The following is a 27,906-nucleotide window of genomic DNA, read 5'->3' on the forward strand; positions in this document are numbered from 1 at the left end:
AAGAGAGGACTCATCCTGGTCTGTTGGAAAGACGCGCGTACCAAGAGGAACAGTGCCTGGACGACCAGCTGTGCACTATCTGGGCCGAGACTCCTAGCATCACATGCCCGCTCTGGTGTAGGACTGTGGGGGCTTGGCCAGTCCTCCCCTCCTCTTCCCAGGAGTGCCGGGCACCTGTAGCGGCGAGAGTCCTGGGTGTGATCTGATCGTACCTTTATCTACATTTTATTAGGAGCGTAAGACCAAATAATTGCATATTCATCTGTGATTGATAATTGGCATTATATAGCTTGCACTTTCTATTTCCACATTATTGTAACTTGCTGCTTAGTTCTCATTAGACACTGTAGATAATAAATGCAAGCATCATATATTCTGTGTGATTGGCTTTTTTCCAGACTGAGTTCATCGTGCGTCTTAAACCTTATTTGTGTGGGAAGGTAATTAGGAGTGATTTATTTTGCACAAAGGGCAGGATCCCCGGGGGGTGCGGGTACTGTTTATCACTACATTTGGCGCTGTGAGCAGGGTTTACGAGCACAATGCCATTCTGGATAAAACATGCAAAAGATGAATGCAATGGGGAAGATAGTGCACTCTGTCGCATTCTAGGATGGCCGGCATCAAATGCTTGGTCGGGTGTGGCAGATATTTTGCATCGGTACTCGGCACCGAGGGCATGGGACATGCTTGAAAATGATGTTTCCCCGGCGGTAATTAGTAAGTGCTTGGAGAGTTTACTGCTTGAGAAATGCAGAAGGGAGCTAAAGGCAGCAGGAAACATAGGCTGGTTATTCCTGCAGGCGCTCAGGAAGGTGCATGAGAATGAATTGCTTAAAGATGCGCAGATTCGCAAATTAACTGATGAGATTTCCCTGCTCCAGGAGCAACAAATCATTATGAGAGAGACCTTTGAATCGTCCGTTAAGCGGGCTGATCAGATGGAGGACAGGTGTGCCTCTTTAGATGTGCGTGTAGCCATGCACAAGCGCAGACAGCGGCGGGGCAATCCGTCAAAGATAAGGATTTGCGAGCTAATTAGGAAAGATAACTGGGACCCAAATTTAGGGTCGGGTGAAGTCAGTGACAGCGAAACTGAGCAAGTATATGACTGGAATGAATCTGTTGAAATTAGGCTTGCAGAATTAGATTGTTCTTATGAAGAGGAGCTGGAATGTGCTCCAAAGAAATGTGTTTATCCAGCACGGCTGTCAATCACTAACAAGTCAAAAGGCCAAGCTGGTGGTGCAAATATTCAGAATACTAGGATTGTCCGCAATTATACACAGACAGAGCTTTTAGAGATTGCTAAGTTATTTAGACAGAAGCCAGGTGAAGCACTTCTGAGGTGGTACCTTCGCCTCTGGGACACGGGTGCCGATAGTATCTTCTTAACCCCAGAAGAACTGTTAAAGATGGGTTCACTCACTACTAATGTAATGTTGGGACAGATAGTGCGCGGTGCGCTCGGGCAGCAAGGCTCTCATTCCTTGTTTAATTGGCTTCAGACTGCCCTAATGACTTTGTATGGGAGTCCAATGGATATGGAAGAGAGTTGGGGTGGTTGGCAGTCACTAACTGAAGCAACAGATCAGCTTAGAGAGATGGGTTTACAGTGTGCACTGTACAGTGCAAATTTTGCAGGGCCTGACATGGAGTTGTTTACAGCTGGCATGCGCGCACGTTTGTTAAGAAATGCACCGAGTCACATGAAGGGCGCATTGCTTTCATTGCTGGGTCCAGCGCAAGGCAAAGCCATTGGTGAAGTGGCAAAGTGGCACTTCTGTTAGGGCAATTAGAAGGGCTGGATGTGCGTAAAGCAGCGTGCCTAGTGGCTGCAAACAATGATTCACAGAAAAAGCGTGGCAAAAATGTAAAGTCTAAAGAGAAAACTGATACTGTTGAGATCACACGCAGACAAATGTGGGTGGACCTGTTAAAAGCAGGAATAGCAAGGGGAGAGATAGATGGTAAACCACATCTGTGCTGCTTGAGAAATGGAAGAAATTGAAAAAACATGGATCGGGAAAAACTAAGCCCTCTGCACTTTCTGAAGAGGAGGTGTTGAAGCCCAAAGTGCGAGCAAAAGGTTACCCTGATTTGGCAAAGGACAAGTGGGAGGTCCCAGACCCCATTTTTGATTGAAGGGCTGCCTCTGTCTTTCAGGTACGTTTTATAAAGAGAACTAGTCCCAGAGACAGACGCCCTTTTGTGCCACTTACATTGTATTTGGATGAGAAAGTAAAACATGTTTTGGCTCTATTAGACACAGGAGCTGAGGTAACCATTCTGAATGGCAATCCCAGTAAATTATCTGGTCCCAGAGTTTTGGTCAATGGTTATGGGGGAGCAGAAACTGTTGCAAAAGCCTTTAATGTAAGAATGTCAATTGGTGAGGGATTGCCTTTCACAGCAAATGTTTTGATTGCCGATATACCGGAGTACATCCTTGGCATGGATGTGTTGTTGGGCAAAAGTGTGACTACAGATTTAGGCAAATTTGTTTTTGGCAATCGAAAAATCCATGTGAGAGTTGTTAACCCCGTTGTGGTTGGGCATGCCAAATGGTCCCCCTTGCATTTACCTCCTCCTGCTGAGCCAGTGTGCGTGAAACAGTACCGGTTGCCAGGAGGACATAAAGAGATTGGTGAAACTATTGAGTCATTGGTGAAAGCTGGCATAATGAGGCCGGCAGTCAGCCCATTCAACTCGCCGATCTGGCCTGTCCGCCGCCCAGATGGGGCATGGCGTCTGACGATTGATTACCGCATTTTGAACAAGAAGGTGCCGCCCTTAGCTGCGGCGGTGCCAGACATCATCACCCTGATTGAAAACCTTACAAGAGAAGTGGGTGAATGGCATGTGGTCCTTGACCTGGCCAATGCATTTTTCTCCATATATATTGACACTGAATCACAAGACCAATTTGCTATGACTTGGGGAGACAGACAATTTACTTTTACTAAATTGCCCCAGGGGTATGTGCATAGTCCCACTCTGTGTCATGGATTGATTGCCAGAGACTTAAAGATGGTGCACTTGGATGATGTATTTATTGCTCATTACATTGATGACATCATGCTGACCAGTGCTGAGAACGAACATGTAGAAAAAGCTGCTGAAAAGTTGATAACCCACATGCAAAATCGGGGGTGGGCCATAAATCCCAAAAAGGTACAGGGGCCTGCCCAAGAGGTGACATTTCTAGGTGCAATCTGGTCTGGGTCAGTTAAGAAAATTCCCGCTCGGTAATTGATATGGTTCAGCAGATGGCTCCACCAGCAGATAAAAAAGAGGCGCAAAGATTCATTGGGTTAATGGGTTTTTGGAGAAATCGCATACCTCATTTAAACCTGATACTGAAACCCATTTACAAAGTCACCAGAAAGAAACATGACTTTACATGGGGCCTAGAGCAACAGACTTCCTTCCAACAGGCTAAAGACGCATTGCAAAATTACATCACCCTGGGGCCCATGACAAAAACTGATCCTTTTGAATTGGAGATTCTTGTCTACAATGACGTGGCTGTGTGGAGCTTGTGGCAAAAGCAAGGACAGAAAAGAGTGCCACAGGGGTTCTGGTCAAGGAAGCTCACAGATCCTATGACAAGATACACTCTGCTTGAGAAACAAGTTGCTGCAGTGTACTGGGCTCTAGTTGAGACTGAAAGAATCACAGGCGAGCAACCAGTGACAATTTGCACAGAAATTGCGATCATGCGCTGGGTGCGTGACACTGCTGCAAGCGGGAAAAGTGACAGAGCACAAGACACCACTCATGTCAAATGGAAATGGTATTTACAGCAACGTGCGAAAGCTGGCCGCACAGGGGTTTCCAGACTGCAAGAACAATTGCTGGAGGCAGTAGATCTGGAAGCGATGCCTGAACCAAACACCCCTGTGGTGTTGCCAGAATCTCCCTTCAAAGTCGCACCCGCCTATGATACTATGACAGAGGAAGAACAAAAGTCTGCATGGTTCACGGACGGTACCGCAAAGTATGATAAAGGGCAAAGACACTGGCATTCCAGCCCCACCGAGAAACACTGCTAATGAGAGAAGGTGTGGGAGGATAAAGTCAATATGCTGAACTGCAGGCGGTGGCCTCCGTGATTGAACAGGTGAAGGAAACAGAGACTGCATACATATACACAGACAGTTGGGCCACATATTAAGGCCTGACACATTAGGCACCGGCATGGAGAAGAGACGGTTGGCAGATCAAGAACACTCCGATCTGGGGAGGGCCAGACATCTGGGAAGAGATGTGATGCAAAGGTGAGAGGTGCAAAATCTGCATTGGGCATGTCGATGCACACATGCCCCCCAACACCTCACTGGCTGCCCTGTTCAACAATGAAGTGGACCAAATGGCAAAGATTCACCCAGTGACAACATTGCAAGAAGCTGAGGTGCTGCAAGGGATGGCGGATTGGGCACACCAAACCTCAGGGCATCTAGGGCAAACAGGAAATTATCATTGGGCAAAAAAGAGACAATTGCCCATTACCATGGATCAAGCCAGGCAAGCTACCTCCCAATGTTCCGTGTGCTGTGAAGTGAAGCACTACCCCCTGGATAGGAAGCCTCAAGGCCCTTTGAGAAGAGGTGAAAGAGCTGCTAGCGTATGGCAAGTTGACTACATTGGCCCTTTACCGCCCGAGAGTGGAAAGCATTATGTGTTGACCATGGTAGACACATACTCTGGACTGCTATTAGCTTATCCAGCCACCCATGCAGATCAACGGGCTACCTTGCAAGGCATGGAATACCTCATCAGACACTATGGCATCCCGGATGAAATCCAATCAGACCAAGGCAGCCATTTTGCTGGACACAATGTGAAAGACTGGGCACTAGAGCAAGGCATAAAATGGTACTGCACATCAGCCCGTACCCAGAATCCTCTGCTCTGGTGGAACGTAGCAATGGGCTGCTCAAGCAACAAATAAAGAAGCTGACTAAGACTCACACTCTCAAGGGGTGGTCCAAACATCTGGCAAAAACGCTGTTTGAACTGAACAATCGTCCACTGGGAAATCGCCAGACACCCTTTGTGAGACTGACAAGTGAGAAAGTGGTATCTACAAAGACTCTTGTTGTGTGGAAAACCGACAAAGAAGCTAAGCTGCCTGTGCAAGCCACTGCAGGCAGCATTGGACTTGATCTATCTACCTGTGAAGATGATGTTATACCAGCGGGGCAAACCAAATCTATCTCGCTGGGTATTGGCATCAAATTGCCGGCTGGCACTTATGGACACATTGATGCACGATCCAGCCTGGCGAAACAAGGCATTGACATATTGGGAGGTGTGATTGATCCTGATTATAGAGGGACTGTTTCTGTACTTTTACATAATGCTGGTACATCTGCAGTACCATTAACCAAATATGACCGAATTGCACAATTGATTTGTGAACGAGCAGTTGTTCCCGTAGTGGTAGAGAGCAAGCAATCCCCAGACACTACATTGAGGGGGGAAGGAGGCTTCGGTAGCACGGGAAAAAAGGTGTGGGTGCACCATCCTAACAAAAAGCCTGAGGCTGGGGAAGTGTTAAGTCAAGGTGTTGGAAGTACTTATGTTGTACTTTTGCATAATTCTGACGTGCCTGTTTATATTCCCGCTACTAGGCTCACACCACGGACATAGAGCAGTATGAAGGGGATGGGACTTGCCTTGCTGTGGGTGTTTCTGGCCTGCCAAACCAACGCTTTCTCTGTAAACAATGGGTTGATGCAAGACGCTACATGGACTCTGAGAATCGCATGCACTACACCTGATGCTCCAGTCCTGCGTGATAACTACAACCGCACCGTAACCTGTGAGAAAAGCATTACAAATGAGTATCCACATGGAACTGCAAGAGTTCTAGATTGGCACATTGTCGGACACCTTTTGTCACTAACTCATATGACTGGTGCTTATGAAATCTTAGGCCCAAACGTTTCAGTGAATGGATCAAATAATTTGTTTGATGTTTCATGTTTCTTTTGCCCCAAGAACTGCAGCGAGTGTACTCACTAAGATTTTCTGGACTATAACTTGACCAAATGCCTTTCATACAATTGTACGTTGAAACAGCCTCTACCAGATAGTAGTATGGTGTTTAAAACCAATATTGTATATGGTAGACATCCCACTTGGAGGATGGTGTTTTTCAAATCACACAAAGTAGAAACTATGAACATGCTAGATTTTCCAGTAGTAAGACAACATTTAAATTGCAGACATGTGATGCACGCTTCTATCATTACAGAGGTACACTTAGACATAGATTTGTCACAGGGCAATGTTTCCTTAGTACTACCAAGCTGCTATAAATGGAGTCAATTTCTATGGCCCATCACCAAATTGCGCGTAGCTAGGGGTTTAGATTAATTGATTGCGGGTGCAGCGGGAGTGGGAACGGGGTCTTTAAATGCTTTTGACATAGAAACTGTGCGCAACAAGTTAGCCACTATGGGTTCTGATGCCAGCGGCGCTATAAAGCTTCTGGCCCAGTGGGCCCATTGATAAGCCCTACCCTGCGCAACACTGCTACAAGTATTGGCAACCACTGGAAGTGGCAGAATTTCAGCTATGAAGACATTTTCTCTGCCATAGGGCAGGTCAACAAAACTGCTAAAGACACACGATTCATTCTATGGCAAACTTTGCTAAATCAGCAGGTGTTGGCTTTGCGCTCCGAATGGGGGCGACTATCTTCAACCCACTGGCACACAGAGCTACAGTTATCAGCAAACATATGGATTAAGCCGCTTGCTTTTGATTGAATGAATAACACATGCCATGCGTTAATGCAAGTTAGTAAGACCGCTTATGCTCTAGAAATATGGTGCCCTTTTATAGTATTGCCTATGAAAATCAATGGTTCCTGGTGGGTTCCGCAAATACGAGGGGAATGGTTAGACAGCCAAAACTACACAATCCACAGTCACATCTGCATGCCCTGGGATCAGGGGTGGGTGTGTCTCCTAACTGGGAGGGTCCCGGACCCATGCATGCATCCCGTAGCAGGGGAGTGCACCTAGATGCAATACCACATTAATGGGACTGACATCTTCCAGATAGATCAGCATAAAGCTTGCGTAGTTACTAATCATTCCTTGCTTATTAACAATTATAGGCTATTAGGGAATCCTCAAGTCTTTTGTGTAGATCAAGTTGTGACTATCTTAGACATTGTTACTCATACCTTATATTCTTTAACTCAGTGGTCTCACACTACTCTGCATGCTGAGCTCACGCATTTGCTTAACTGGACTCTATCCTATGGGATGATTACTGTCACGATGCCTGCCCCCGGAAAGCCAGACCAGGCCCAGCAACCCCGGAAGCAGGCATCATGCCACTTGAAGCATGCCCAAAAACCCCAGTTAGGAGCTCTTTGGCTACAGTCCTGGCTCCTATGGCGCCAGGCCCATAAGAATAAATTCAGTCCTGGCGCCATGGGCGCCAGGCTCATTACAGAAATCTTACCTGTTGCAGACCATGCTGCATACCTACCTGATGCAGACCATGCTGCACGAAGCCACAAGCCAAATGAGGCTTAAAGGGACTACTTTACCTCAGGGACTCCTTTCCTCTCGGGTGGGGCTGTGGAAGAATACTTACCTGGGACTTCTTCCAAGGCTATTTAAGCCACACCCGGACAGCCACACGTGCTTCGCATTATTCTGCTTGCTGCAGAGTAACGCTCACCATGTCTTCAGCAGCTCCAGTCTTCAGCCACGCCTGCTTCAGCCCTGGAACACCTGGAACAAGAAAAGGAGAAGGAGAAGAGGTCAGAACAAAACCCTTACCTGAATCCTTGATCCAGCACATCGTCGATCTGGAAGAGAGAAGCCTTCTCAGGTGCATTGCCACGCACCTCGCAGAGCCGCGCTGAACTCACCAATCGGGGCTGCATTCCTTTACTCCATCGCGAATCCAGCATCTCCAGGCCATTCTTCAACACCTGGGGGAGAGACAAGAACAGATAGGTGAGCAAGGGCAATACAAACCACCCCCAAAGACTTACCTGATTTACCACAGGGGGGTACTCACCTCATCTCGGGTCGGCGTAGTCAATTCTGCATCACTGCCGCACCCTGGCCCCTAAGGGGAAAACAAGGACTATACAAATCACCCCTAAAGACTTACCTGATTACCACAGGGGGGTACTCACCTCATCTCGGGTCGGCGCATTCAATTCCGCATCACCGCCGCACCCCGGCCCCTAAGGGGAAAAAACAAGGACAATACAACCTAACCCCAAAGACTTACCTGATTTACCACAGGGGGGTACTCACCTCATTTCGGGTCGGCGCAGTTAATTCTGCATCATCGCTGTACCCCGGCCCCAAAGGGGAGAACCACAATAGACTTACCAGGATCTTACCAATTGCCACTTGGAACTCTTCTGGTAGTTTAAATCCGCAACCTGCAAGGAATCTGGCAGAGTGAAGATCAGACTTTTGAACTCTTACGAACAATTGGACTTAGAGTCAATACTGGAACTCACCAATTCCTCCACGCCAGTGAAGTAACTGGTCGTCTAGGCGCCCCTGCGCTCGACGCAGGATGGAGAGCTCATCTTTCCAAATCTTCAGGTGAGATTAAGAGGGAACTTCAGGAGTGTTCTGTGGGCAGACAAGGGGAGTGGGAAGGCGGGTTAACGCTCAGATTACGGGAGGTTAATTCCCTTTCTCCATTGCAGAAAGATATTCGTACAAGTCCAACAAATGAAGCTAAGTGGGTCTGTCCAGTCTGTCATCTCGGCTCTACGTGTTACTCTGGTGGAAGCAACAGCGGGCCAGTCCAGATCGACGCCCCCGTGGGAATCAGGTGAGCGTAACAGAACGTGAAGCCTACCCACAAATACCCACCTGGGCGTCATGGAGACCTCGGAAACCGATCAGTTGGCCCAATTATTAGGGGAACTAAGGGCCAAAGTGCATTCCGCCCGCCAGGAAACCAATGCCCTCAGGAGGGAATTGATAGTGTCAAAAGAACGAACTGATGATTTGGCCAGACAGCTATTACAAAGCCAGGCTGGACAAACACCCCTACCTGGACTCGGGGCCAGCCCAGCTCCGGTGCCACCGAGTAACCCGGTGCAGATAAACTTTCCTGGAGCCGTTCCCTTGGCTCCGCCTGAACGCTTTGCCGGAGACCCTAAAAGGTTTGCTATATTCATGAATCAATGTCGCTTACACTTTTTATGTAGACCTGGAGCTTTCCCAAATGATCAAGCCAAGGTAGCTTTTGTACTGTCATATCTCAGCGGCCGTGCAGCGGACTGGTCCATTCCGCTAGTAAATCAGGATGACCCGATTCTTCGAGATTTCCAAGGTTTTCGAACTAGCATGGAAAGACTGTTCGCCCGACATTCCCAAGGACAAGCTTTGGATAACGAACTTTTATCCTTACGGCAAGGTAATCAGGATCTTTTATCTTACATTGCAACTTTCAATAGATTAGTTGTGGAAACCGAATGGCCTGAAGCCAAGCGAATTACATTATTCCATCGAGGGCTTTGGGGAGAACTCAAGGATGTTTTAGCCCAAGTCGTGAACCCGCCTTTAGACTGTGCTGAATATATAGATTTTGTGGTCTAGTTAGATCACAGACTTCAAACCAGAAAGGCTGATCGAACCAAGTTTGAAAACAAGGTCTTGGTTAAAACCTACGTACCCTCGAAGGGGGTAGATGCCTCAGAACCCATGCAAATCGGGGGGGTTAGAGGACCCTTAACCCAGAAGGAAAGGGAAAGAAGACGGCAACAGCAATTATGTTTATATTGCGGAGCTACCGGTCATTTCCTTCGGAACTGCCCTGTAAAACCACCCAAGAAAACTATCGGAGCAGCAGACAAAAACCACTTGAAACCTGACTCGGGAAACGATCAAGCCCGGCAAGCGTAGAGGTCAGCTTGCCGAGCTTAAAGAAGGACACTCTGACCTCGCATTTCACCATACCCATGGTCCTTATAGATCCAGAGCAGCCATCACGCATGCACGCGGTAAAGGCGTACGTAGATAGTGGAGCCATAGGAAACTATTTGGACTACGGATTGGCTTCCAGGATGAATCTACCTCTCACCCGAAAGACCACTACCGATGTCGTCACCACTGTTGATGGAACTGAAATTGCCTCTGGGCCCGTAACTCATTCCACTGCAGAGATGACTTTGCTGGGTCAGGATGGACACCGAGAGGTTATGGTGTTTGATTTAATCAAGGCTCCACAGTTTCAACTGATACTGGGAATCCCTTGGTTGGAAAAACACAATCCCTGTATTGATTGGCGAGAGAAGAGACTAACCTTCCCAGAATGTGCTAACACCTGTTACCCAAAGAGAACTCTAAATTCAGTACTGGCCCCAATAATCCCAGCTGCCATACAATTACCTGCTGAATACCAAGACTTTCAGGATGTCTTTCAAAAGGAGCAGGCAAACACCTTACCACCGCACAGATCGTATGATTGTCGAATAGATCTCATACCAGGAGCACAACCACCTTGCAGCAGAATCTATGCCCTCACGGAACCTGAAAATCTCCACTTGCGCCAGTACCTAGACCAGTATCTTGCTAATGGCTTCCTCCGCCCGTCCAAGTCCCCTGCATCTTCCGCTTTGTTCTTCGTGCCAAAAAAGGAAGGCGACCTTAGAACATGCATTTACTACCGCGCGCTGAATCAGATAACTATCAAGAATCGGTACCCATTGCCTTTGATCCCTGAACTACTAGACCAGGTAAAGAACGCTTGTATATACACAAAACTAGACCTTCGGGGGGCATATCATCTGGTACGTGTCAAAGAGGGTGACGAATAGAAGACTGCTTTTCGCACCAAGTACGGATTATTTGAGTACCAGGTGATGCCTTTCGGACTGTGTAACGCACCAGCAACCTTCCAGTTCTTCATGAACGATGTCTTCCGAGAGCTCATCGATGTTTGTGTAGTCGTTTACATCGACGATATTTTAGTATACTCCCTACCAGAATCCGATCATGTAAAGCACATCCGAGCAGTCCTAGAAAAGTTACGCCAGTATAAGTTATATGCTAAACTGGAAAAGTGCATCTTTCACACTACGGAAGTAGAGTTTCTTGGATTTATTCTGACCCCGAAAGGAATCCGATGGATACATGGAAGGTGGACGCAATTCTTAATTGGCCTTCGCCAAGCTCAGTCAAAGGAGTTCAAAGCATGCTCGGCTTTGCCAATTTCTATCGCAGGTTTATCCCGGACTTCTCACACATTGTACATCCCATTACAACACTATTGCGAAAGAATAAATGCTTTACATGGACAGAAGAAGCCGAGAACGCCTTCCAAGAGTTAAAAAAGAAATTCACGTCCGCTCCTGTATTACGACACCCGCACCCAGAGATTCCCTACATATTGGAAACAGATGCATCCAGTTCAGCTATGGGAGCAGTGCTCTCCCAAAAGGACCCCGAAACTAACCAGCTGCACCCAGTGGCGTTTTGGTCAAGAAAGTTTTTGGCTCCCGAATTAAATTATGCTATAACCGACAAGGAACTGTTGGCCATCAAGTCCGCCTTCAAGGCTTGGCGGCACTATCTGCTGGGCGCCAGGCATACCATTACGGTCATCACTGATCACCGCAACTTACAATACCTAAAGGTAGCCAAGGCCCAATCTTCACGCCAACTCCGTTGGGCATTGTTCTTCGCCGAGTTTGATTTTGTAATAACCTATCGACCAGGTTGTAAAAATGGAAAAGCTGACGCCCTGTCCCGAATAGGAATGGGAGAAACAGAAAGAGCTTTAGAACCTGTACCCGTAATTCCTGAACAGGGGATCCTTGGTCTGATATCCATACACTCTCTGGAGGACATTCAAGAAAAGGTCCATCAACTCTTTGATTCCGATGCCTTACAGGGCTGGGCAAGGAAAGGCCCAGAGTATTCTGTCATCAACAATCTACCTTATTACCAAGGCCGGCTATTTTTGCCACTAGAGGAACTACAGAAACTTGTAATTTCTCATTACCACGACACCTTGATGGAAGGACATCCTGGCATTGCTAAAACTGAAGCCAAAATCAAGAAACAGTTTTGGTGGCCCACCTGGCGAAAAGATGTCAGATTTTTTGTCATGTCTTGTGGCATTTGCGCTCAAAATAAAGGGGAAAAGAAAAAACCTGCTGGATTATTACAACCGTTAGACATACTACCTACTCCTTGGCATACCTTGTCATTAGACTTTATCACAGATTTACCCCTGTGCAAAAGTTATAACACCATTCTAGTTATTGTAGATCTTTTTTCTAAAATGGCCCATTTTATTCCTTTAAAAGGAATACCTTCAGCTTCAATCCTGGCCAAGGAGTTCCTCGAAAATGTTGTCCGTCTACATGGCTTTCCTTCCGTGTTAATTTCAGACCGGGGAAGTCAATTTATTTCACATTTTTGGAGGAAGTGCTGCCAGCTGGCACAAATTGATGTTAGGCTTTCAACCAGCCACCATCCCCAGACCGACGGTCAAACTGAGAGAACCAACCAGACTCTTGAGCAATACCTACGTTGTATGCTACATCAATCTGTGGAGGATTAGAAAGACATTCTTTGGATCGCCGAGTATGCATACAATAATTCTGTACACTCAGGAACTAAACAAAGCCCTTTTTTTACCATATATGGTCACCATCCTCAAACCTCAGACTTAGATTCTCCCCAGCATTTAGAGATGCCTGCGGTGGACCATCTCCACGCTGTTATCATGCAAGCCTTTAAAGAGGCGACTGCACATTTACAAAAGGCTAAGGATAAATACAAGAAGGATGCTGATCAACACAGGAGTGAAGCACCGCAATACCAAGTAGGGGACCAAGTATGGTTAGCCACCAAGTACTTACCACTCAAGGGAACACGGACTTTTAACCCCAGGTACTTTGGACCTTATTCTATTAAGGCTATTATTAACCCAGTGGCCGTCAAGTTGGACCTGCCTGGTCATATGCGTGTTCATCCTGTTTTTCACGTGTCTCCTTTGAAACCTGTGCAACCAGGAACTAGACTAACCACCCCACCTGAACCTATCCTCATAGACGGGGAACCGGAATTCGAAGTCAAGAATATTTTGGGCTCTAAAAGGGTGAGATCAAACCTCTTCTATCTGATTGATTGGAAAGGTTATGGTCCACAAGAAAGATCTTGGGAGCCTAGTGACCATGTGCATGCACCTCAATTAGTGAAAAGGTTCCACCAAGAATTTCCAGACAAACCAAGGCCGAGAGGGAGAACAGCTTTAGGAGGGGCCTTGAGGGGGAGTGCTGTCACAATGCCTTATATTCTTTAACTCAGTGGTCTCACACTACTCTGCATGCTGAGCTCACGCATTTGCTTAACTGGACTCTATCCTATGGGATGATTACTGTCACGATGCCTGCCCCCGGAAAGCCAGACCAGGCCCAGCAACCCCGGAAGCAGGCATCATGCCACTTGAAGCATGCCCAAAAACCCCAGTTAGGGGCTCTTTGGCTACAGTCCTGGCTCCTATGGCACCAGGCTCATAAGAATAAAGTCAGTCCTGGCGCCATGGGCGCCAGGCTCATTACAGAAATCTTACCTGTTGCAGACCATGCTGCATACCTACCTGATGCAGACCATGCTGCACGAAGCCACAAGCCAAATGAGGCTTAAAGGGACTACTTTACCTTGGGGACTCCTTTCCTCTCGGGTGGGGCTGTGGAAGAATACTTACCTGGGACTTCTTCCAAGGCTATTTAAGCCACACCCAGACAGCCACACATGCTTCGCGTTATTCTGCTTGCTGCAGTGTAACGCTCACCGTGTCTTCAGCAGCTCCAGTCTTCAGCCACGCCCGCTTCAGCCCTGGAACACCTGGAACAAGAAAAGGAGAAGGAGAAGAGGTCAGAACAAAACCCTTACCTGAATCCTTGATCCAGCACATCGTCGATCTGGAAGAGAGAAGCCTTCTCAGGTGCATTTACACGCACCTCGCAGAGCCGCGCTGAACTCACCAATCGGGGCTGCATTCCTTTACTCCATCGCGAATCCAGCATCTCCAGGCCATTCTTCAACACCTGGGGGAGACAAGAACAGATAGGTGAGCAAGGGCAATACAAACCACCCCCAAAGACTTACCTGATTTACCACAGGGGGGTACTCACCTCATCTCGGGTCGGCGTAGTCAATTCTGCATCACTGCCGCACCCCGGCCCCTAAGGGGAAAACAAGGACAATACAAATCACCCCCAAAGACTTACCTGATTACCACAGGGGGGTACTCACCTCATCTCAGGTCGGCGCAGTCAATTCCGCATCACCGCCGCACCCCGGCCCCTAAGGGGAAAAAACAAGGACAATACAACCTAACCCCAAAGACTTACCTGATTTACCACAGGGGGGTACTCACCTTATTTTGGGTCGGCGCAGTTAATTCTGCATCATCGCTATACCCCGGCCCCAAAGGGGAGAACCACAATAGACTTACCAGGATCTTACCAATTGCCACTTGGAACTCCTCTGGTAGTTTAAATCCGCAACCTGCAAGGAATCTGGCAGAGTGAAGATCATACTTTTGAACTCTTACGAACAATTCGACTTAGAGTCAATACTGGAACTCACCAATTCCTCCACGCCAGTGAAGTAACTGGTCGTCTACGCGCCCCTGCGCTCGACGCAGGATGGAGAGCTCATCTTTCCAAATCTTCAGGTGAGATTAAGAGGGAACTTCAGGAGTGTTTTGTGGGCAGACAAGGGGAGTGGGAAGGCGGGTTAACGCTCAGATTACGGGAGGTTAATTCCCTTTCTCCATTGCAGAAAGATATTCGTACGAGTCCAACAAACGAAGCTAAGTGGGTCTGTCCAGTCTGTCATCTCGGCTCTACGTGTTACTCTGGTGGAAGCAACAGCGGGCCAGTCCAGATCGACGCCCCCATGGGAATCAGGTGAGCGTAACAATTACTGCCTGGCTTCAAGCTATTAGACAGTTTGCCCAAACTGCTTGGAAAGATTTCCAGACGCTAGCTACCTCGGTTATTTCTGCAGAGTACAAGCTGATAATAGACAGAAACTAATTAAACAAAACTGCTGACCATCTGCAATCAGTTACTACTCACCACTGGTGGGATATATTCACTGGATGGTCTCCCTCCTCCACTAAGCTGCTTAATATAATACTGCACCCATTGCTGTGGTTGCTGATTTCCCAAATATTCATACTTATCGTCTTCATTGGGCTCTTGCGCAGAATGTCTTTCCTTTATAGTAGAATGACTGCGCTAGAGAAACGCTTAATCGGCCTACAGCACACTGTACATGCTTCCAAATCGTGGAACTGAGTCAGCATTTTCAGGCCTCACTTCAAAAGGGGTGGAATGTCGTGATAAGCTGCTAGGCGCTTGCAGTAACCTGCATTTGCACTAACCCACTGAGCTATCTTGTGTGTATTAGAGCCTATTCGAAGCGTGGAGGAAAATGCTGACATCAACCAGGCCTCTCGAACTGGGTGAGCCTGCATGCTTGCAAGGGGTTAATTGTGAAGGCCTTTCCTGAAGACATAAAACATCTAGCATTTGCAAGAGGCTCTACGTAGCCTTTGGGAGCCAGGCACAGCTTTGCTCGTCTTCGCTCTGCGAGTCAGGTGCACTGATAAGGCAAGAATGTCAGATCTTCTCAAAACACAGTGCCCGAAGCCTGGGAGCCAAGACTGGCTGTTTCCAGTCTTGTAACTTTCCAAGCGAAAACATGTTTACTGCCCGGAAGGGTGAGCCTAGAAGCTTCTCGAAAAGCTGGCACGTCATGATGATTGACGTGCAGCTCCTAATAAGAGAAGTATACTTGGACCAGGGAAGAGAGGACTCATCCTGGGCTGTTGGAAAGACGCGCGTACCAAGAGGAACAGTGCCTGGACGACCAGCTGTGCACTATCTGAGCCGACACTCCTAGCATCACATCCCCGCTCTGGTGTAGGACTGTGGGGGCTTGGCCAGTTCTCCCCTCCTCTTCCGAGGAGTGCCGGGCACCTGTAGCGGCGAGGGTCCTGGGTGTGATCTGATCGTACCTTCATCTACATTTTATTAGGAGCGTGAGACCAAATAATTGCATATTCATCTGTGATTGATAATTGCCATTATATAGCTTGCACTTTCTATTTCCACATTATTGTAAATTGCTGCTTAGTTCTCATTAGACACTGCAGATAATAAATGCAAGCATCATATATTCTGTGTGATTGGCTTTTTTCCAGACTGAGTTCATGGTGCGTCTTAAACCTTATTTGTGTGGGAAGGTAATTAGGAGTGATTTACTTTGCACAAAGGGCTGGATCCCAGGGGGGTGCGGGTACTGTTTATCACTACAACCTCCTAGCTGCTTCACTGGGCTTATGTCATCCTTTAAGGCAGATGGCCCAAGGTTGTGGACAGTGTTGCAGGTAGCTGCCTTGTTTTTGGTTTGGTTCAGGGGCTCTCTGGCACTTCCCACCTAGGAAGCTTGCTGCATAGCCTAGCAGGGCTGCTGTGTGCTGGCTGGGTACCGGTTCTGGAGCTGATGGAGCGTCTTCTGGATTGAGTATCTCCCTCTGTTCCCTGGAAGATGTTTGTGGGAGGGAACATGCTTCCCTCTTGGAAGTCCTGGCCTTCCTTCACTGGTAGAAGATGTAAGGCAGACTTTACCTTCAGCCAGGATCCAATGATGAGTTCTTCTTGCTACTCCTTGCAAAGTCTTCAGATGATCTGCCAAAAGAGGGGCTCAGCCCTCGTTTAAAGCCAAATGGACCACATGGATTGGTGGTGTAGGCTAACCCTAACTTAATGAACCAATTCTGGGTCACCACCAACAATCTGCTGTATGCCTGAGGTCATAACCAGAGTGTTTTGCAACAGAAAAGGTAAAGGGGTGAAAACATGTAATACTAAGTCCCACTCATTTTTCTTTCTGGTGTGGATCAAATGGTCCCTCTGGTTAATGGAGCTCTCTGTGGTTCCTGATTAAAGTGGCAGGTCTCCCTTGAAGCTGCGATGAGACCAGACTTTCTGGCGCTGTCAATCAACATACTAGTTCCTTCTGAATGGGGTCTCGCTGCAGGGATGACTGCTGTAAACATGCAGTCCCAGACATGACATTTCACTGTGATGTGGCAAGAGTCCTATGATATGCAGGATTGCTATGCTATACAGTATTGCTATGCTATACTATGATATGCAGGATTGTTATGATATGGTATACGATGTTATGTTATGCAATGCAATACAAATCATCGATTATAGATTGTAGCCTGAGAGCGGGAGCCATAACAATAAAATAAAAACCTGAAAACCTGAAAGTATATATCATGGAGTGGTTCCACTGTCATGAGCGACATAACAATTTTTTGGGGAGTGGCTTCGCTCTGATAGAGATCCGTAAACATTTTTTCCAGTGAGAGACTGTCCTACGAGGCAGGGCAATAACTGTGTTTCAACAGGTTTCTACGGTGTGGCAGAGCATTAACAGTTTTTCAAGGAGGTGAACATCTGTAAAGGTGAGCCATAACACATTTAGAGAGCAGCTGTTCTGTAAGAGAGCGACAGTCATTTGAATATTTTACTCCTTCACAAAAATGTACTTTTTTACGCCAGTCACTGAACTGAATTTCCTGCTTTCTCAGAAAAAAACACACGTTTCTCACTCCAGCCAATCAAGTAAAGCAGAAGTGCAGGAATAACATATCGCCAGTCCTCGAAATCACTGCATTTCTCCGAGGTTCCTGGCAAGGTCTCACGCACCGTAGTCTCCTCCTACACTTGGTTTATAGTGAGGTTCCTGGCAAGGTCTCCAGCACCGGAGTCTCCTCTGCCACTTGGTTTATAGTGAGTTTCCTGGCAAGGTCTCGGTCACCGGAGTCTCCTCGGCCACTTGGTTTACAGTGAGGTTCCTGGCAAGGTCTCCAGCACCTGAGTCCCCTCGGCCACTTGGTTTATAGTGAGGTTCTTGGCAAGGTCTCCAGCACCGGAGTCTCCTCCACCACTTGGTTTATAGTGAGGTTCCTGGCAAGGTCTCCAGCACCACAGTCTCCTCCGCCACTTGGTTTATAGTGAGGTTCCTGGCAAGGTCTCCAGCACCGGAGTCTCCTCTGCCACTTGGTTTATAGTGAGGTTCCTGGCAAGGTCTCCAGCACCGGAGTCTCCTCCGCCACTTGGTTTATAGTGAGGTTCCTGGCAAGGTCTCCAGCACCGGAGTCTCCTCTGCCACTTGGCTTATAGTGAGGTTCCTGGCAAGGTCTCGCGCACCGGAGTCTCCTCAGCCACTTGGTTTGTAGTGAGGTTCCTGGCAAGGTCTCCAGCACCAGAGTCTCCTCCACCACTTGGTTTATAGTGAGGTTCCTGGCAAGCTCTCCAGCACCGCAGTCTCCTCCGCCACTTGGTTTATAGTGAGGTTCCTGGCAAGGTCTCCAGCACTGCAGTCTCCTCCGCCACTTGGTTTATAGTGAGGTTCCTGGTAAGGTCTCCAGCACCGGTGTCTCCTCCGCCACTTGGCTTATAGTGGGGTTCCTGGCAAGGTCTCCAGCACCGGAGTCTCCTCTGCCACTTGCTTTATAGTGAGGTTCCTGGCAAGCTCTCCAGCACCGCAGTCTCCTCCGCCACTTGTGTAGTGTTTTGAAAAAGAAATAAGAAACATTTTTAAATGTGTTCCTTTTCTATCTCCTGCACTCTATCTCTCACTGGCTCTAGCAGCCAGCCAGCTTTCTATCCCTTTCCATCTCAATCTCTCTCTAGTTTTCTCCCTCTCTCTTAACAACCACTTTCTTTCTGGATCCAGAAAGTAAACAGGAAACAGCAAGTAAGTTATGCAGAGACTTGGAAAGCTTGTGCCTATTTGACACGGCTCAAACGTGTTGGTGAGTGGAATTGTGGTGAACTGTTTCAAGCTAGTAATAAAGTCACAATAGGACACACTCTATGATCCTGGGGTGATTCTACATGGATGAGCTCATTCAGGCCTTTTTGCAAGAATCATGTTGAATTGCTTTACCCAGTAGCGTCTCCCTTGTTTACTCTCAGTATATCAGCCGATTTGTGCCGGGTCCGAGTAGAAATGGGCGTTTTAGAACTCTGTTCGTACCAGCGCATGTTTTAGTTCAGTAGAAGCTTGACCGATTCAGTTAATTGGAAAGATTGTTTCAGTGAGTTGAAAAAAGATTCAAAATGAATCGTTTAATGCTCACCGACCCCTACTCCATACCACCTGAGTTTGACTCCTTTCTACGATCAAGCGTATCATTGTTCTCTTGTAGTTATCCAAGGCGGCATGGAGGTGATAGCGAGAGGCGGGCGAAGAACAGGGGAGGTTACAGAGAGAGAAGTTTGTTGTGGGGCATTAGAGGGGAAAGACAAAGAGGTTTCTTCTGAATTAGTCAAGTTGACTAAGTACAAAGGTGGACATGAGAGTTTTTATGGGCTAGTATGATGTAGCGAGAAGTGATGAGTTGGTGATGCTCCAGATCACTGTCCAAGAGCACCCCAATCATGTAAATCTTGAGGGAAGGGGCGAGGAGAACATGGGGAAAGTGTATTAGCGGATAGTTGAGAGACTATCTGAATTAGTCAAGTTGAATAAGTACGAAGGAAGAGATGAGGGTTTTTTAGTGGCTAGTATGTGAGAAATGGGAGGGTCTTTTTTGATATTCAGATGTAGCGGAGAAGTGATGTATTGGTGAAGCTTTCAAATCACTGTCCAAGAGCACCGCAATAGTGTAAAGCTTGAGGGAAGGGACGAATAGAACACAGGGAAAGTGTATTAGCCGATAGTTGAGAGACTGACAGAGATAATGGATAAGAGTTCAGAGGTGAAGGCAGAAAAATGATGGAAGAACTGAACGTCATCTGCATATAGCTGGTAGGGAAACCCAAAGGAAGAGATGAGCTTGCTAAGGGAGGTGGGGCACAGGAAGAAGAGTAGTCAGCCAAGGACAGCGCCGTGGGTCAGGGTCGTGTTTGTAGAGTGCCAGCTGCAGAACCCAGAGAGTCACAGAGTCTGTTTTATTCCAGGTGGCTGGTGATCTGGTTGAAGACCACATAATTCAGGACTTTAGAGTAATGGGGCAGAGGAGAGACAGGCCTGTATTTAGATGACCTGTTGGGGTCAGCAGAAGGCTTTTGGGGGCTGGGTGGAATAGTGGAGATAGATGCAGCGTAGAAGTGGAGAAAGAGGAATGTGGTTCTGTCGGGGTGTGCCTACACCTCCAGGAAAAGAGTAGGTAAAGGGTAGGATGAAGGTGTAAGTGGGGTAGTGATGGTATGGTGATGGGTAGCAAGAGGCGATGAATAAGGAACAGAACATCAATGGATCACTAGTGTACAAAGTCCAGTTACACAAACACTAATGCCCAGGTTCCACGTATTTACATCTGTGCATTTACATCTTGATGCCTTGGCATCTGTGCAATTGTACTGTTTTTTAGTACTGTTTTTTTAAGAAAAAATATGTCAAGCCCCCCACTCCCTATCCCTTTTTAGTTGCTCTATACCCCCATTACTAATTTTGTTTCTTTTTTGCGTGTTCCCTAAAAAGGACCCAACGTGATGGAGATGCACTGATGAAAATTCATCAATGTAAAGACATGTTTCCAATGACCACAGCACATGGAACAGGGCAGCTAGTGACTAAAGCACAGATTACAGGCTCACTACGAACCAACGCACAGGTTTAAGGGTCACCAGTGACCAAACCAAAGGTTACATGTTTACTGGTAGGCAAAGCACAGGTCACATTGTCACTAGCGACTAAAGTAAAGGTTAAAGTGTTACTAGTGGCCAAAGTACAGGCTACGTGGTCACTAGAGACCAAAGTACAATTTAAGAGAATAGAGGGCATTTGGTGGGTACCCTGATTGGAGCCTAGTTTTGGAAAGAGGAATGGTAGCGGCCATCTTGGGCAAGTGTGAGGAGGATGAGCCAGGTGATAAGGGAAACAGCTGATATCTTTTGCCAATTTACCTTCATCTGGGTGCCTGATGGGCTGATGCCCTGCGCTGCGGGATTAAAAGCAAGGGGGGGCCCTTGGCACCTGGTTATTCCAGGATTCAATCAGGGAGTTGCCACGTTCTTTCTGTGAATAGTTTCAGGCAGGAACTACTGTGTTTCTTCACCCTGTTGTTTGCTAAAACTCCTCATTCCGAATATGGTGCGCCATGACTACCTCCCATACCGGTACCGACTCCGACCTGGTTCAATGGGGACTTACCGGTGTAGTCCGACCTTTGCGGGACCGGTAAGTCCCCATTGAAATAGGCAATCCCCATTCCCATTTGAGCCCCCATAGGGCTCAATGGGAATGGAGAGGGAGCTAATAATGGTACCGCAATTTGCGGTACCGTTATTTGCTCCCTGGTCCCTTTGCGGCTCCCGCTAAGGGACCTCGTAGTAGGGCGGTAAGGGATTACCGGCACCGGTCTCCTTAACTGTGTCCGGTATCCCTTAACGCCCTACTCGGAATGAGGCCCTCATGCTGTCACCGTCACCAGAATTTTCTACCAAATATGCCAAGCTCGTCGAACACCCAGTCAGCGCGCTATACAGACAGATCAGAGTCTAAACAGATTGGCTCCCCATGACTACTCCACTGACATGCTAGACTCACCTTATACGGTTTACCTCCGTAGCTGAAGGCCTCCCACATGGTCACGCCATAACTCCACACATCGCCCTTGCTGGAGAATTTGTGGAAATTTATGCATTCGGGGGCGTACCACTTCAGTGGCCACTTGCCAGCGGTCCGTGCCTACGGTAAGAAAAAGAATGGAGACAAAAATGAGAACCAAAGGAAGAGACACAGCGCACGCCTGGCCCAATACTGCAGAGGCATCACTGGGGCCCTGGCTCCCATTCCTGTCCCGCTTCAAGATAATCTTACCAAACCTCAATCTTTCCATCCACCACTGAAAACATGGCAAGCCAGTCAATCCATGAGACCGGTTGTGTGATGGAAACCCAGGCTGATGAAGCTAGGCTACCTTCTCCCCAAGACGGTGCCTCCTCCTGCCTCTGGGCTAAATGCAACTGGGCCTGGCTTAAATATGCACATGCTGGCACATGGCGGAGGTCTACCACTGTGATTGCCATACTATACACGATAGGCCTCATTACGACCCTGGCGGAAATCGCGGTGCAAAATGCACCATGGAGCACGGCGGAAAGCTGCCGATAGCGCCATGGGGGTTGGCGGATTTTCCGCCCCATTCCAACCTTGGCGGGGCGGTAAATCCCCATCCCCCGTTTTACCCTTCCCCATTCCCATTTTTGCCCCATAGGGTATAATGGGAGTGGGGAAGGCGTTAATTACGCCACCGTAAAATACGGTGGCGTAATTAACAACAAGGTCCCGTAGCGCCATGGATTTCTCTGCCCGGAAAAATCAGGCGGAAAACGCTCCATGGCGCTACGGGAACTCGTAGTAGGGCGGACGGGTCCGCCGCGAATAACGCTGGCGTAAACCCACTCCGCCAGGGTCGTAATGAGGCCCGATGTGTGTAAAGACTTTATTTTGAAGGCAGGCCATAGAGAATGGAGAGTCTTGGACTAGCCATAGGGCAATAATGCAAAGTTGAATGTATGGGCCGCCATTTCAGAGTGCGTCTGTTTTTTGTGCCATTGTTGGTCCCTGTTATCACTTCGTAACTGTGCAGCATGAAACTTTGACCAAGGTTACTGGGCCAATGTGTCTAAAATCCAGAAGGGGAGCTCACAGGAGTTAAGTGCTCACCTCAGATATTGGGTGAGCATGCAACACTCAGGGGCCCGTTTTCGAGTTCCCTGTAATTTGACGTCGGGAACCGTTACGTTTTCACTGAAACGTAAGCAGGTCACTGCAGCCACATTTTTGTGCTTTGTACTGCGGATGCAAATGAAAAGGTCCTCACATTTTCACTCCACAGTGCAAAGTGAGTGAACGCTGCCAGCACGCCAGGAAGCGTTTACTTTTCATTCTGAGCGCCGCTTGTCATGCTCGCATGCCAAGTGGCGCTCACAATTAATCTCTTTCCGACATGCCAGCATGCCTTTGTGCTCACGAATTAAAACGTGTAAAAAGAATAGAGCTAAATTAAAATAACAGCCGGTTTTGTAGAGATGACTCTAAACATGCACAAATCACATATTAAACCAACCAGACACTCTTTAAATCGTCATAGCAGCAAAGTCGTATTATTGTAGCTTTATTTTCACTATCTTGAATAGAAGCCTACAATTACCAGTGGGAAAGGTAATGGTAGTCTTAAAAAAAATTCTAAAGCTGAATTTTAAACTTACTGGGCCTCATTACACGGTAGGCGGTAACCATGGCGCTATTAGCCCCATGGTTGCCGCCGCTATTTTACAGTGTCCGCCTTGGTGGATGGCGGAATTACCGCCCTACTCCAAGGTGAGCGGGGGCGGTAATTCCCCATTCACCAAGGCACTTCCCCATTCCCATTTTTGCCCCCATAGTGCATAATGGGAATGGGGAAGGAGCTAATTACGGTACTGCAAATTGCGGTACCGTAATTAGCACCGAGGTCCCTTTGCAGCACCCTACTTTAACGGCTGGTAAAACCAGCAGTTAAGGTCGGGTCCCGCAAAGGGAACTCGTAGTAAGGCGGTAAGGGTTTACCGGTACCGGTGCCCTTACCAGTACCGGTAAACCCTTACCGCCTACCGTGTAATGAGGCCCATTGTCATTTTTTCACACAGCATGCCGTTTTACTCAACCACCCCATTTCTAATGACCCACCATCTACCTCGGTACAATAGTGCTTCCACCTACCCACTTGCTGCTTTGTCTGCAAGCATTTTACATTAACAGCACATTAATGCCCCTACATGAAAACCAAAGACACCCCAGAGTAGAGCTCTTACGAGCTCAGAAGTTCACCTCCGGTGCTGGGAGCAGCTGATCACTGCATGTGCATTGTGTAGTGGGACGGGCCGGGTCTTTTTTTCTCAGAATATGGGAGAACGTTTTTGCTGGGTTCATAATCAAGGAAAATCTGGCCCAGTTCCAGCATTACTAGTTTCCCAATTTGAAGGAAACAAGGGGATTTAACCCTTGCATGGTAGGCCATGTGGAGAAGAATAGCTCTCATTCTGATACCTCATTTCCAATGCCACCCAGCTGGAGAGAATTTCATACTGGACCATGTACTGGCTGGCTGTGGCTGAAAGCTCAGCCTATATTTATGGTAAGGACAGTTCACAACGAATAGGGCATATCTTTGATGGGTAAATGTTGCACCCCATAGAATGTCCTGGTCTCTTTCTTAACAAAGGATGCTTGCATGTTGGCAGGGTTGGACAGGGAACCTGTTAATGCACAGCCCATTGGTGTCTGGGATGTGAACCAGTTGAGCGGTACTCCCAAAGGCACAGGCCCATTATTTCTAAAGGAGACTGGCACACAGCACATTGAAGGTCTAGGTGATAGCACATTGAAGGTCTAGGTGATGGGCCCTTCCGTGCAGCAGCTATAATTTTAAATGAGTGCAGAAAGGACTTGCAACATTATGCATTCTTGTGGGACTGTAGCATATTTTATAGAAAAACACAAGGCCTAAAATGAATAAAATGAGAAATCCTTCCTGGCAAGAGCAAGTGAAATGAGATGTACCAACATTGGCGCTTATTATTAATAATGATAATAATAACAATAATAATAATAATATTGGGGATTGCCGCCTTTTTCTTGCTGTCACGTTAAAAAGGAACACCCGTCAGATTTCAGCGCGCACCCAGATGTTGGAAAATAAACTATTGAAGTCATTTATTTCAGAGCCAGACTTCATAACACCAGTGCACAGTCTCGGGAGAATAGCTCAGGGGCAACGTGCTTGCCTTGGAAGCAAGACGAATCAGTGCAACACAGGTTTGATCCCCAGGTCCGCGCTTAGAAACCTCTGGTTATTGAGCGCATTAGAAATAACCCATTACAATTACATTTCACAGTTACATATTTTCTTTCAGACATTGTACAACCCATAGAAAGTGTATCAGTAATGCATTGGGCCTCAGTGGGCCTCATTAAGACCCAGGCGGTAAGGGGTTTACGGCGGCGTAAACAGCGCCGACCCTTACCGCCAGATTCCGAGGTCCCTTAGCGCCATGGAGGTTTTAACACCTGCTTTTGCAGGTGTTAAAATCCATGGCGCTAAGGGACCTTGTTGTTAATTACGCCACCGTAATTTACGGTGGCGTAATTAACGCCTTCCCCACTCCCATTATGCCCTATGGGGCAAAAATGGGAATGGGGAAGGGTAAATGGGTTAATGGGGATTTACCGCCCCACTCACCTCGGAATGGGGCGGTAAGTCCGCCAACCACCATGGCGTAAACATAGTTTACGCCATGGTGGTAAAGGTCGTAATGAGGCCCATTGACTTTAATGCCCATCTTGCAGTACACAGGCCTTCTTGGCAATACAGATCTCTGCCATGTGTTATTTCCTGAGCCTAAAAGATCTGGCTCAGGAAACAAAATTAAAATTGTCTGCCATAATATACGGGACTGCACAATTTTGTTTACCTAGAGCAAAATATGAATGATAAGACTAGACTCAATGTTATAGTTCAATGCATTTCTCACACATGTATGTACTTGGAGTTCTTGCATTAGAGATTTGAAATATCATGCCAGAACCCGATGATCAACATTATAATTCAAAACTGCAAAGAAACAAAACTGGAAACGCTTGGGGCCTCATTACGACCCTTGAGGTAACTATGCCGCTTTTTGCGGCATGGCTTCCCCCATTCAAGGTACTGGGTCCGGGTTCCCTGAATGGGGAAATACTGGGCCATTCCGACCTTGGAGGGCCCGGTATTTCCCCATTCAAGGAGCCCAGACCCGGTACATCCCCATTCCCATTGAGCCCCCATAGGGCTCAATGGGAATGGGGATGATGCTAACAACAGGCCCGTTAATGACAGTCCCGTTGTTAGCATCCTGGTCTGCTCACGGGACCCGCTAAGGACGCCTGGTTTTAGACCTCGTAATGAGGCGGTAGGGGTTAACGGGGCCCCGTTACCCCCCTACCGCCAGGGTCGTAATGAGGCCCTTTGTGTCTTTAGATTTCGAAGCATGGCTTAGCCCAGAAATGTAGGATCAATATGTGTAGAGATCAGGGCCTCCATTTCAGATGGAATGTTATGGTCAGGACAGGAGCATTTATGACTTCTTTGAAATGCTTTTTCATTGTATACAAGATGTGCTTCCAAGCAGATAAACTAAATACATTGACTTCAGGCACCCATTAGTGAACACAAGGTTTCTTTTTCCAAGAGTATCTGTGCCCACTTCATCATCCATCAACGTCAAGTATGCATTAGCTTATGAAAGGTTAACAGATCAGGTCACTGACATTTAGACCCAGGCACAAGCCAGCGACCTTGATATAGTCTCATTGAAGGTATACACAGCTAAAGAAACATTTCTTTGGATCGGAAAACATGGAGAGGGAAGATTTAGACAAAATGTCATCTCCTCCTTGTTGTGGCCAACTGTTGGAAATTAGCAACCCAAAGAAATCGCAATGCTTTTATAGAATCACAAATAATGCCTTCAATGTACAAACAGTAAATTAAGCCTTGCATCGCCACACAAGCTTTGATTGAAGAGATGATGGTGAGTTAAGGGAACAAGAATTGCAGTTCATGATTAAATAGAGAGATCCCTCAGCCCACTTGGCTGACATTGATAGACAGAAAATGCAAACTAAAATGGGCATTTTAAATGCACCTACATATGCTAGGGACTCTGGTGACACTCCATAACATCTGGGGAAAAGGAGAAACACTGAGTTTGAGTGACACATTGACACACCATACTCTCCAGCCCCTCAGACAAGATTTAAGTTCCATAATCCAGAAGACCAATGGGAAAGGGAAATGACAGAGGGTCCTCAGTCCCACTCACATAGGCAATCTCTTTATAGCCATTGCAAGAAAAGGGGGAGATATGCAAATAGGGAAGGGGAGTCAAGAGCTGCCCCTGATTCTGACGAGGGATCCAAGTAAAGAGACATAGAAAAAGAAAACGACAAAGACCCAAGCAAACAAATTGAGACTTTAAAAAGCTTTATGACCCCTTAGCATAAAAATGCTAAATATTCTGTTTCGGAACATTTAGACATGTAAAAGCAGATGATGGCATCCTTTGGATTGAAACATGATTAAAATAACATCAGTTTGGTAAACTTGACATTCTTTCCCGAGTTTTGTAATTTAGTTGCTAGGCTGAATATAATAAGGCCTTAAATGTGCAAAAAAGAAATTAATCCTTGCATCGCCACACAAGCTCTGACTGATTTGAGATTTTGATGTGTTGTAGATAAAAGTAAACTCTACCAGACTATGAAAACGGAGGTTCCATGTGTTTATAACAAAACCATAAATAACAACATACATTTTTAGTGACGCCCCAAGGCCCCCATTTCCCCCGCTTTCTAACCCCTCAAGGACCCCCACCCTTTTTTTAATCTCTTACCCCACCCCCCACATATACTTTTATTAAAAAAGTAAATTTTTTTGTTTGTTATTCAGGTGTCACCGAAAATGTTGTTATTTATTTTTCGTTATTAACACTGTATACCGAAAACAGAATTAGATGTCACCATTCTACGGATTACCTGAATTTGCTAAAAATGCATAAATTCATCAGAAATTATTAGAATTCCATCATGTAACATGTCAAAATGTTTGCCTCGATGTGCAGAATTTTAAAATGTACGTTTCATTAGGTTAGACTGGATGAGTCAGAGATTTGAGCATAACAATGAAATTATCTTCTCTTCAGAAAGAGTAAATTCCCACTCACGTTTTCAGTCATGTGTTAAACAAACACTGTATGACAATCCATGGGTGGGATTAGAGGGAAATGTATTGGGATACCCATAGGATAGAGGGATAGATCAT

General features: G+C 47.0%; 1 protein-coding gene across 1 annotated transcript in view; it reads right to left on the bottom strand.

Annotated features, from left to right (window-relative positions):
• Window positions 1-27,906, bottom strand: part of ZAP70 (zeta chain of T cell receptor associated protein kinase 70) — a 589,046-nt gene that overhangs the window by 71,450 nt on the left and 489,690 nt on the right. Inside the window, exon 12 of the mRNA XM_069649541.1 lies at window positions 21,609-21,749. Within this exon, the coding sequence (XP_069505642.1) occupies window positions 21,609-21,749 (141 nt within the window). The remainder of the gene's footprint in view (window positions 1-21,608; window positions 21,750-27,906) is intronic.

Source organism: Ambystoma mexicanum, chromosome 1p (genome assembly GCF_040938575.1).
Source record: "Ambystoma mexicanum isolate Mex_15411 chromosome 1p, UKY_AmexF1_1, whole genome shotgun sequence".
NCBI lineage: Eukaryota > Metazoa > Chordata > Amphibia > Caudata > Ambystomatidae > Ambystoma > Ambystoma mexicanum.